The sequence below is a fragment of the Delphinus delphis genome, chromosome 18 (genome assembly GCF_949987515.2).
Source record: "Delphinus delphis chromosome 18, mDelDel1.2, whole genome shotgun sequence".
Classification (NCBI taxonomy): domain Eukaryota; kingdom Metazoa; phylum Chordata; class Mammalia; order Artiodactyla; family Delphinidae; genus Delphinus; species Delphinus delphis.
In genome coordinates, this window is record NC_082700.1 from 585957 (window position 1) to 598877 (window position 12921).

Below are 12921 nucleotides of genomic sequence, written 5' to 3' on the forward strand. Positions count from 1 at the left end.
CAATCCCTGAAAGTCTTCTAAGAGACCCACCCCCTCCAAAAAAATGAGTAAACAAAAGAACCATTTTAAGACCTAAGAAGAAAAAACGATGCTGTCAGAAAGAATAACAGAGGCGCCACTTTAGATAACGCAGTCCAGAAAATCCTCTCCATAAAGCGACCCTTCAGCTGAGACCAACTATTCAAACAGCAGGGAGAAGAGCATCCTGAGCTCCATGAGAATGTTTAACAACAAAGGACCTGAGTAAGGAGAGTCTACAGAAAGAAGAAACCACTCCACCTGCAGCACAGTATAAGAACCAAGGGAGGGCTTCCCTGGTGGCGCAGTGGTTGAGAGTCCGCCTGCCGATGCAGGGGACATGGGTTCGTGCCCTGGTCCGGGAGGATCCCACATGCCGCGGAACGACTGGGCCGGTGAGCCATGGCCGCTGAGCCTGCGCGTCCGGAGCCTGTGCTCCGCAACGGGAGAGGCCACAACAGTGAGAGGCCCGCATACCGCAAAAAAAAAAAAAAAAAAAAAAAAAGAAGCAAGGGAGAGACTTCCCTTGTGGCACAGTGGTTACGAATCCACCTGCCGACGCAGGGAACGTGGGTTTGATCCATGGTCTGGAAGATAAGATCCCACATGCCGCAGAGCAACTAGGCCTGTGTGCCACAACTACTGAGCCCACGCGCCTAGAGCCTCTACTCCGCAAGAAGAGAAGCCACAGCAAAGAGAAGCCCACGCACCACAATTAAGAGTAGCCCCGGCTCGCCGCAACTAAAGAAAGCCCGTGTGCCCCAACGAAGACCCAATGCAGCCATAAATAAATTTACTTAAAAGAAAAAAAAAGAAGCAAAGGATTTGGCATCAGACTAAACTCCACCATTTATCTGCTGTGCAATCTTAAGCAAATTACTTAACATCTCTGGGCCAATTTTCTCACCTGAAAAATGGAACAAATAATAACCAGTGTTGTTCTGGAAATCCATGAAATAAGACACATAAAATGTTCAACACCTTGCCCATTCCCTCAAAATTGTTATAAATTATTCTAAAAGCTACCCGTGAGAATTAAATATTTACCAATGCCTGGCTATGACTTTAAAAAACAGCAATTAAAGCCTGCAGTGGAAAAAACATACTAACCACACACCTTGCCTACTGCTTTAGTCCTTGCCTTCCTTCACTCTTTAAATAACTATTACAAGCTTACTATGTGGCCAAGAAATATTAGAATACAAATGTTAGGATTATAGTGTTAAGCCGGACAAAGTCCCTGCCCTAGTGGAGCTTATATTCTACCGCAGAGAAAGACATGCAACTTAACACTAAGTGCTATGAAGAAAAATAAATTGGAGAATAAAGCATCAGGCTATTTTAAGATAAAACAGTCAGCTTCCCTGAGGAGATAACATCTTAGCAAAATGTGAATAAAATGCAAGAGCAAGGCCCGTGATGATCTGGAGAGAGAGCATCTCTAAGCAAAGGGAACAAGAGCCAAGTCCCTGAGAGAACAAGTTGGCAGAGCTGTAATTCATGCTACATCTGCTATAAAACAGCTTTCGCACAAATGCTTAACTGTCAAAAACAAACTGAAAAATGCTTTACAAATCACCAAACGAAGCTCCTTGGGGCCAGGAAACAATTTTTTTACATTGTCTTTGTATCCAATTCCCCAAATCCTAAAATGTTTGAATGATCCCAATCAACAGCACAAGTGCCAGAGGTGGGCACAGTATCAGATAAAAGAAATCAATTCAATAATCAACTAAGGAACTTTTACACCAAATTCAGTCTGAAGACTAAGTAAGAATGCATATCCAGAGCTTTCTTGTGGGCAAACTGAAAGGAAAGACATGTTAATATGGCAACAGGTTTAATGCCCATCATAATTACTTTAAAATATTTTTACGTAAATGGAGAGATACATCACATTCGTGGATTGGAAAAGGTTGATAGAAGATGTTAATGTTCCCCAGAATGATCTGTAAACTCAAAGCAATTCCAATCAAAAGCCCAGCAGATTATACACAGAAACTAACACACCACTGTAAAGCAATTATACTCCAATAAAGATGTTTTTAAAAAAAAAGGCCCAGCAGAATTCTTTTTATTGACAAGCTGATTTTAAAACCAGTAAGGATATACAAGGAAATGATAATAACCAGAACAATTTTGCAAAAGGAATAAAGCTGGATGATGCTATCTGACTTCAAAGCTTAGGGTAAGGCAATTAAGAAAGTATAGTACTGGTGTAATAGACATACTGATCAATTAAACAGAAAAAAGAGTACAGATTTTTTTTCCAGTTTTTTGATCAAGGTAAAAGGTAACAAAGGGGAAATCATAATCTTTTCAATTAATGGTGCCAGAACACCCAGATATCTATGTTAAATAAATAAACTGTTACCTCCCAACATACTCAATACGAATCACAGGTTTAAATAAAAAGCTATAAAATTTCTCAAGAAAACAGGAGAAAGCTTTGCTACCTGAGGAAAGGCGAAGATATCATACAAGGATTCAAAAAGAACAAAGCATGAAAGAAAATAAATTGATAAACTGGACTTCACCAAATATAAAAACTTCTGCCTTTGAAAACCACTATTTAAAAAATTAGAAAGCAAACCACAGACTGGGAGAAATAGTCTTAATACAGACCTGTACCCAGATCTGTTAATAATGTAAGACAAACAAGTCAATTAAAAAACAGGCAAAAAATGTCAACAGACATTTCACAAAACACATAAAAATAGCCAAAAAGCACATGAAAAGATGCTCATCATTGGTCATTAGGAAAATAAAATTTAAACCACAATGAGACACCACTACACTCACTAGAGTATCTAAAAGGCTGAAAATACGAAGTGCTGGTAAGGACACGATCAACTAGAACTCTCTCATTCACTGCTGGTGGGAATGTAAATAGGTACAAACATTCTGGAAAACAGGTTGGCAGTTTCCTATAAAGCTGAACATATGGTCATTTCCTCCTAAGTATTACCCAAGCCACATGAAAGCATAACGTTCACAAGAAGCTTTGTACACAAATGTTCATAACAGCTTTATTCACAATGGCCAGTAGTTGGAAGCAACTTGAACATCCACCCAGAGGTCACCGGACAAAGTTGTAGCTCGGCCATAAAAAGGAACAAAATACTGATACAATGATATGGATGAAATCTCATAAACACGCTAAGCAAAAGAAATCAGACATGAAAGAACACACACTATATGATTTCATTTCTATGAAATACAAGAAAAGACAACTAATTTATAATAACAGAAAGATCAAGAGCAGTCTAGGCAGGGATAAGAGGTGGGGAGTAACTACAAAAGGACACAAAGGAACTTCTGTTGAATGCTGGAAATGTTCTATATCTTGACTGTGGTAGTAGGTTACATGACTACATACATACATTTTTAAAAACTCATTGAGCTCTACATGCAAAATTGGGTGCATTTTAACATATGTAAATTATACTTCAAAGTTGATCAAAATATCATTCATTCATTAAATGTAACATTTTGCTTTGCACACAATAGACGTTCAGTAAATTGAACAAAAATTGTAGTACAAAACATTCCTGAGATTCATGTAGAACGGATCAGTACACTGAAGTCTGAATAAAGTATGACTCCTGACGGTACATAAATATACCCTATTTGTATTCACTGAGTATTTACTCAACACCTACTTACCACATGCCAAGACAACATACAGAATGCACTGCAAAGAAAGAAGTGAGAACAGAGAGAAGCCCATGTGTAACTGTACAGAAGAATGACAAGACATTTAAACTCACGTTGTTAGCAAGAATGCCCCATCACCACATCTCTCCAGAGCCTTTCGTGCAGGAGGTTTTGCTGCAAATTCCACAAAGCCTTTTCCTGTAGCTCTACCACGGTCATCCACGACAACCACAGCTTTCTCTACTGGACCAAACTGGGAAAATGCTTGCTCTAGAAGCTCATTGGAGACAACCGGAGAGAGGTTCTTGACAGTTAAGGCTGCTCCATGTGTAGCAAAACGAATTCGGAGAGGTCTGCTCTTCAGAATGGTGCCGTCCAGCTCTGCTTTTGCAATTTCAGCCAGTGTTCTGGACTCCTTTTTAGGAAGAAAAAAATCACCTTTTAAAAATTACAGTAACAAAAAATTTTAAATAGTGGTTTGTTTCTAGGGAGGAGAGCTGGGCAGCTTTAGAAAATGACTGATAAGGTCATTCTGTTTTGCGTCATTCAATGATGGTATCACATGCATTTTATTAATATTTTAAAGATAATTAATTTTAAACATTTTAAGTAGAAAGTTCCAACCTCAATGTCGTGTAAAAAGTCATCACTTAAAGATGATCTACTCATAAACAAATTGCCAACTATTAAATATTCAAAGTAATATCTTTTATCAATCTCCTACATGTATTAAAAGAAACACATAATACTTTTTGAGACCAATTACCAGTTACTAGAAACTATTACTGAAAATATATTAATTCTCTACACACTCCATGTTTCTGATATTTGTATCTTAATAAAGCATACCGCCTCTCCAATGCCAGACAAATCCCTTTCCATTTTTATTTCCATTTCTTTTATATTATCTGTAAGAAAACTACTATCAGGTGTTATTAATCACCTCTTCTGAAATACTTTCATGGGCCACACATTTCTCACCATTACAGTGAGAGAAGCAAACACACATTCATGGGCTATAAGAGTTCTCTCCCAAAAAAAGAGTTCTCTCCATTATACAGAAAAGTGCACATACACTTATTATAAACTAGAAAATATGTTCATTGCTGAAACTACAAGTTAAGAGAACATCCTTCTTGAAGAATTCAAAGTTGGTATAAAACAGGCATCTAAAACAACAAACTGGTAAACTTACTACAAGTATGTTCTTTTTGTGCTGTGAAAACTTCCCAGCAAAAACTGAAAGAGGCTTTATACGCATTTGTGAGAAAAGTACAATGTACTTTCTTATGAATAAGGTCACAATAGCTTTTTATTCAATCCCTAAAATGTTCACAACAGCTTTAAATTACAGCACTTAGGCAAAAATCTACCTACAGAACCAATTTTACAAACACAAATGAAACTAACCTTTTTATAGATACTCAAAATAGCCATTCTGTTTATTACTCTTAACTTAGTAACAGTAGTAGTAGTACCAGCAAACATTTCACGAATATCTAACAAGGGATATGTCCTTTGCAGCTAAGATGTCATGTAATCCAGCAACTCTGAGAGGCAGATTTTAGGAACAGAGTCTTGAATTAAAATGCTGTCACACATATAACTGGGAGTGGGAAGAAACGTGAGGAAATTTCATGGGGTGATGATAACATCTTGATCTAAAATCATGAAACCATACACTTAAAATTTGTGCATTTCATTATATGTAGATTTCAAATACCTTAAAAAACAATATTGGACTCTAGTTAATGATAAGCATGCTGAAGTGTTTAAGAGTCATCGACTGATGGACGGATGGAGATAAGAAATACAGATATGTGAAAAAAAATACAGCAAAATTTAACTGTAGAATCTAGGTGTTGAGTGTGAATGTTCATTTCTATACTCTGAAATTATTCATAATAGTATGTTTGCAGGCAGGGGAATAGAGAGAGCCTGGAGGACTTTGTAAAACTGTCAAGTGTTTCTAGAGGGCATCTCCTGCTCAGATTCAGTCAGACATAGTGACAATGTCACGTATCTTCTTTTTTTTTCAGGATGAGCAAGAAATCTCCATTTTTATGTTAAATCAAGTACTTTTTTACTGTTGACAACAAATTCAATTTTTAATACTTTCTGGCCAAATAAAATGTTTATGCTGTCTGGAATTTTCAATGCCACAGTCCATCTTCAAAGTTTATATACTTTTTATGGTTTTAAATGGTTCTAACATCAGGGTTCCCCCAACCTCAGCACTAGTGACATTAGGGGCAAGATACTTCTTACCGTGGAGGGCTGTCCCATGCATTGTAGGATGTTTATGCTAGTAGAACCACCCCCCAGTTTGACCACCAAAAATGTCTCCAGACATTGCCAAATGTCCCCTGGGAAGCAAAACCACTCCATTTGAGAACCACTGCTCTAAACGTGTATCAAAGAAACTGTGAAGTCAATTAAAATTATGTATTTGAAATGAACCAGATTTCTTTACTTCATAGCTCTCGATAATGACAATAAGATAACTTTTATTAAGTGGTTATTACATGCCAGCCATTCATTCCTCCCCCCATATATACACATATACACACACGTGTGTGTGCACTATCTTTCATTATCCTTACCAACAATCTAACGAAGTGGGTTTTGTTACTATCCTCCCTTCGCATATGGGGAAACAGGCTTATAAAGGTTCAAGTACCTTGCCCAAGATCACACACAAATGCTTATTTCTATCTATACAAAATTCACAACCTCCATCAATACACCATAAATACAGCCTTCCAGCTGGTATCTCTGCATCACTGTTCATAAAACGTAAACTACAGGTTCTTAACTGAAAGGAATACAAAAAACAAAAAGAAACTGAAGTGACTACCCCAAGACAGAGACTGCTTCAACTAGGGTCTAATGATTTCCACTGGCTCCACTTTCACTTTCCAACAGCTCTTTCCAAAGCACAAGATCTTTTCTCCCACTGTTTACTAATGGTGAAAATTCCCCACCGCAAGAGTACTAATAAGTTAATAAGTATAAGGAAATACACTGACGCAAAATGAAAAAATCCTTGTAGTCATTCAGTAAAGTTGCTTAAGTAGCCTGCAGTACATTCATACTGCGAAATACAATGTGGTCCTTAAAAAGAATCTAGTGCCATGAAAAGATGTTGAAGATGTTTACATTAAATAAAAAACTCAAAGCACAATACAATGTGTATGGTACAATTTGATTTTTATGGAAAAATTACACAATGTTTAACAGTGATCATCTTTACTAAATGTACTAAGGTAGGGAAGATCTGCTAATGTTAGAATTGTAATTAACAGAATGTCTCTGAAAAAAAAGAAAAGAGAATGTCCCTGAAATAAAAGATGACTTCAAACTATATGCTGGGCAGGCCCATTACATTCTCTGCTACTTCTCCTCTAATATTTCAACATCTATAAGAAGCACATATCATTTCATAATTAAACATAAAAAAGCACTAGAGGAGGGGGTTTAGTCCCCAGTGACTGACTAAAAGTAAATTCAGTTGATTTTAATTCTTTAATTAGAACAATGGTTCTCAAACTTTAACAAGTATCAGAATAACACGGAAGGGTGGTTAAATCCTAAAATTGCTGGGCCCCAACCCCAAATTTTCTGATTCAGTAGATCAAGGGTGGGGCCCTAAAATTTGCTTTTCTAACAAATTCCCAGTTAACAATTTTTGAGATGGTTTAGGGTCAGCATTGCTAGCATGAATGGCAGGGAAAATCATTTAAGTGGACTTCTGCTTACACTAGGAAGAGATCTGAAGTTACTGGACGGGGACCAACCACACTTTTGTGAATCACTGCTCCAGAAATCTGGTTTACTAAAGCTAAAAGTAGGGGAAAATAAAAGCAGAAACCAAGTTCCAGTCAAACTAATGACAGTTTTAACTACAGTAAGCTTGCTTTAAAATGAACTACAACTTTTCAGTAAATTTGTCCAATCTAAATTGTCAGTAACCATCCAAAACCTAAAAAGCAGCGTCTGGGTCTAAAATTCCACAAAATGTGTCCAAAATACACACAGTGTTTCTCATCGCTCATGTACCATGGACTCAACAATATGGGTTAGAACCTCACAAGTAGCTGCCACTTATATTCTTTTCCCCACCATTACATACAAGGAATGCTGACCCTACACCATCTCAAAAATGTTGCCTCACCTCATCAATTAACTGGAAAACTACAATTAACTAGAAATAAATTAAATATTAACTACTGAACAAGTAAAAAGAATTCCTAAAAACACAAATCAGATCAAATTATACCACTATTTTAGAGCCACTACACCACCAGTACACACTACAGCCACCATACGATTACTTATATTCAGATCAGATATGCACTATGATTTTTCTAAGCAGAAAAAAATACATAACTCAGAAATATTTAAAGCTCTTAAATATACCTGTTAAACACAGAGTTCAGGTTAAACAGTAAAATTATCCATGAAGTAAATCTCATAAACTAAATTCTAATTTCCAACTGACAAATTTTTAACATTCCTACACAAAAATTTAGGGTGATGGAGTCTAGGAGCATATCTCAAAGGAGCAGACAACAGCAGCCCTTCTCACCTCCCCATTTCATAATCCCACAGATAATTTTTTTAAAGAAAAGAAAAGCGAGGACCTGTATTTTCCAATACAGTAGCCACAAACCACATGTGGCTATTTAAATTAAGAATAAAAATACAGTGGGTGTGAAAAAGAATTAAAAATAAACATGGGGAAACTGAGAAAAAAATAAATTACAAAAATAAATTAATTAAGAATAAATAAAATTTAAAAGTCAACTCCTCGGCCGCAATAGGCACATTGCAAGTGCTGAACACTCACATACGACCAGTGGCTATTCTATTGGACAGTGCAGACACACTGAGGGAGGAAGAATTTTTAGTAGCTTTAAAATTAGGAAGGAAAAAGATTTTTCCACATCAAAAAAGAAATGTTTATTGGCTTAAGTATAAGCCTTCCAGAACAGGGAAATTCAGCCTTACCATTCTTCCTCCAGAATATCAACTTCAAAATAGAACAAGATGGTGCCAGAGGCCAAAGATGGTTAAAATGTTAAATAACACCCTTCTGGAAAGTTTACTAAAAGTTGCCTATAATACGTTATTGTAGAAGCCTAAAAGCCTAACTTCCTTTATTTTAAGATGTTTTGGATTTACGTTAAAAATAATTTTAGCAAGTGAAAGGCTGTTTCTCTAATGTCCAAAGGATAATTAAACATACTTATAATTTCATGTTCAAAATGCCAATTATTAAACTTGAATTTTAAGAAAATGTCTAACCCTTCTCTTGAAGACATTTAGATCTTCAAATGTTCTCCCTAATACTAGTGTCACTGAATTATAATCAGTTTTCTCTACATATTAAAATTCTGCCTTTGTCTACTCACGGAGAGAACTCGATTTTGAAAGTTTAAGTTCCAAAAAGAAAGCTTCGGGAAACTGCAATGAACATAAAATTTGAGGATCAAACTAGAAAGACAAAAGACACAAAACCCACTTATTTATATAAAGCGGCCTCCCTCTAAGAAAGATATTCTGTTGGGGAAAACAAAATCCATCTAAACACGAATTACATTAATGCTGTATAAGTGACACTGTGAACACAAAGCACATAGAAAAACCTAATAAAGTAGCTCTTTTGTCCTGTAAGTGTAAACTCTCACTGCTCAAATTTCTTTTAAAGATAATTAGGGAGGCACAGTTTATGCATGATGTCGGAAAACCCATTAAGGTTTAGACTGAAAAGGGGTAAAATATGTGCTATTCTAGTATCACAATGTATAAGCGGGACATAAAATAGCAGTAAGTCCCCGTGGGAAGCACGAGGCACGCGCTGAGGAGAGGGGAGGAGAAGGGATACGAGGGGAGGGGAGGGGATACGAGGGGAGACGAGGGGAGACGAGGGGAGGGGAGACGAGGGGAGGGGAGGGAGACGAGGGGAGGGGAGGGAGACGAGGGGACGGAGGGGAGGCAAAGGGAGGGGAGGGGAGAAGAGGGGAGAGGAGGGGAGGGAGACGAGGGGAGGGGAGGGGAGAGGAGGGGAGGGGAGGGGAGGGAAAGAAGGGAAGGGGAGGGGAGGGAGAGGAAGGGAGGGGAGGAAGGGATGACCTCTCGGCCCTCGCGGCCCCGCGCCCCGCCCCCGGCCGCCCCTCACCAGGCGGATGAAGCCGAAGCCGCGGTCGCGGTTGATGAACACCTCGCTGGGCTCGCCGTAGCGCTCAAACAGCCGCTTGAAGTCGTCCTCGGTGATGTCCGTGGGCAGGTTCCCCACGAAGAGGCGGCAGCGCTGCGTGTACGTCTTCTCGCCCGGCTTGAGGAAGCTCTTGATGTCGATGGTGAAGCCGCCCTCCTCGGCCGGCCGGTCCTCGGCGGGCACGGCGGGCGCGGGCGGCTCGCCGGGAAGGGCGAGCGCCATGGCCGCCGGCTCGCCCTCGCCGGCCGCCGACTCTAGAGCGCGGAGGCGCGCCGGGTTCTTCTCGATGCGCACTTGCTTCAGGTTTCCTCTCAGCATCATCTCAGCGCGTGCCCCCCCGGACCCGGCCTAGAGCTCGACCTGCGTGTCGATGTCCGCGCACGGAACCGGGGTCGGGAAGGACGCGCTCGGGTACGCCGCCAGCTCGCCGCCCGCACTCACGCCCCGGCCGCTCGCCCAAGATGGCGCCGCCACAGCCGCGGTGGGAGGGAGAGACGCCGCAGAAGCCCCGCCCCTCCGCCGAAGCCGCGCCGCGGCCAACGCGCCTGCGTACTGCCGCGCCCACGGCACCCTGGTGGCGCGCGCATGCGCACCATTGTGCGCGCGTCCCTGTTCGCAGCCTTCCCAGGGCTGAGAGGAAGGCAGATCCCTAGCCCGTAGGAGACAGTGATGTTGGAAGTTGCAGCAGTGTGTGAAAACGCAGTGATTCGGGAAATGTCCACATTCTCTTAGATGCCCAGCTCAATTTTCAATGACAGCAGAAAGTGAAAACTTGCAGATTTATACATAGCGTTGAATGACGAGGTATTTCCCAGTAATTGAAACAAGTAAAAACACATTTCTGCCCTTTTCAAGAGCAAGCTTTTATTATATTTCCTAATGAAAAATCCAATTCTATAAAATAATTGTGATGTTGATTATTCACCTCAGAGAAGGACTCCGTGAACACCTATGGACCACACCCTAGGACAGGGTCATCAAACGTTTTCTGCAAAGCGCCAGATGGCAAATATTTTAAGATCTTCAAGCCATAATCTGAGTCGGCCAAACTACTCAGTTCTGTCCAGTACCGCTCCTGGCACGTGGTAGGTCTTCATTGGGTATTAAAAAGAAATGAATTCACAGTCACTTTACAAAACCGTGCAGTTTCTCGTGAACTTAAACAAATGCTTGATTTAGAACAGCAGTCCCTCTCCTATTCATCCAACTGAAATGAAAACTTGTGTTCACTCAAAAACCTGTATGAAAATGTTCATACGGCTTTATCTGTAATCAACAAAAACTGGAAACAACCCAAATGTCCAACTGGTGGATAGTCTAACAGTGGTACATTCATGTAATAGAATATATTCAGCAGTAAAAAGGACTAAACTCCTGATAGATGCAATAATGTGACTCAAAGGCTACATACCGAATATATGACATTCTGGAAAACAAGCTACAGAACACAGATCAGTGGTTGCCAGGAGCTGGGAGGTAGGGAGGGGTTGACTAAGTAGAGATACAGAGAAATTTTTGGAAAGATAAAAGTACATCTTGGGACTTCCCTGGCAGACCAGTGCTTAGGACTCCACGCTTTCATTGCCGTGGCCCAGGGGTCAATCCCTGGTTGGGGAACTGAGATCCTCCCCACCTCACTCACAGCTGATATTGTCAAATTTATTAATTTCACCGAAAAAAAAGGCACAGTAAATAAAATTGGCTCACTATCCACACCAAATCAACCAACCTAATTCCGTATGTAGCCACATGCGCTGCCTTCCCTCCTGTTACAATGAATGAATGGTCAAAAATCCCCTCTTAGGGCTTCCCTGGTGGCGCAGTGGTTGAGAGTCCGCCTGCCGATGCAGGAGACACGGGTTCGTGCCCGGTCTGGGAAGATCCCACATGCAGCGGAGCAACTAGGCCCGTAAGCCACAACTACTGAGCCTGCGCATCTGGAGCTTGTGCTCCACAACAAGAGAGCCGCGACAGTGAGAGGTCCGCGCACCGCGATGAAGAGTGGCCCCTGCTCGCCGCAACTAGAGAAAGCCCACGCACAGAAACGAAGACCCGACACAGCCAAAAATAAATAAATAAATAAATTTTAATAAAAATAAAAATAAAGTATTCTATGTCTTTTCCTGATCTTATAGATCACTTCTTTCTAGTGTTAAATAATATTACACTGTCTGGATGTACAACAGTTTATCCATTCACCTACTGAAGGACAACTTGGTTGTTTCAAGTTTGGCAATTATGAATAAAGCTGCTATAAACATCTGCATCTGGGGCTTCCTTGGTGACGCAGTGGTTAAGAATCCACCTGCCAATGCAGGGGACACAGGTTCGAGCCCCGGTCTGGGAAAATCCCACATGCCGCGGAGCGGCTGGGCCCGTGAGCCATGGCCGCTGAGCCTGCGCGTCCGGAGCCTATGCTCCGCAACGGGAGAGGCCACAACAGTGAGAGGCCCGAGTACCGCAAAAAATAAATAAATAAATAAGAGATTTGTAGTTTTCCTCGTATAGATCTTGTAGATAAATTGTTACATTTATATCTAAGTATTCTAAGTATTCATTTGTTTTGGGTGGCAATGTAAGTGGTATTGTGTTTGTAATTTCAAATTCCACATGTTCATTGCTGGTGTGTAAAAACATTACTGACTTTTGTGTATTAACTTTGTATCCTGAAATCATCCATTTACTTTTTTTTTTTTTTGGCCATACCACGCGACTTGTGGGGTCTTAGTTCCCTGACCAGGGATAGAACCCGAGCCCCCTGCATTGACAGCATGCAGTCTTAACCACTGGACTGCCAGGGAAATCTCCCCCCTCCATTTACTTTTAATCTATATATGCCTTTATACATTTTTTTAAAGATTTATTTTTTTACATTTATTTATTTTATTTTATTTTAGGCTGCATCTGGTCTTAGTTGCAGCACACGGGATCTTCACTGAGGCATATGGGATCTTCCCTTGCGGTGCACGGGCTCTTTGTTGTGGCATACGGGCTTCTCTCTACTTATGATGTACAGGCTCCAGAGC

At 40.4% G+C, this 12921-nt stretch overlaps 1 protein-coding gene across 1 annotated transcript in view; it reads right to left on the reverse strand.

Annotated features, from left to right (window-relative positions):
* Positions 1–10361, reverse strand: part of PSPC1 (paraspeckle component 1) — a 71188-nt gene extending 60827 nt beyond the window's left edge. Inside the window, exons 1-2 of the mRNA XM_059995565.1 lie at positions 9857–10361; positions 3789–4090 (exon numbers count right to left, since the gene is read on the reverse strand). Coding sequence (XP_059851548.1) covers positions 3789–4090; positions 9857–10216 — 662 coding nt within the window. The 5' untranslated portion in view covers positions 10217–10361. The remainder of the gene's footprint in view (positions 1–3788; positions 4091–9856) is intronic.
* Positions 10362–12921: the final 2560 nt, after the last annotated feature.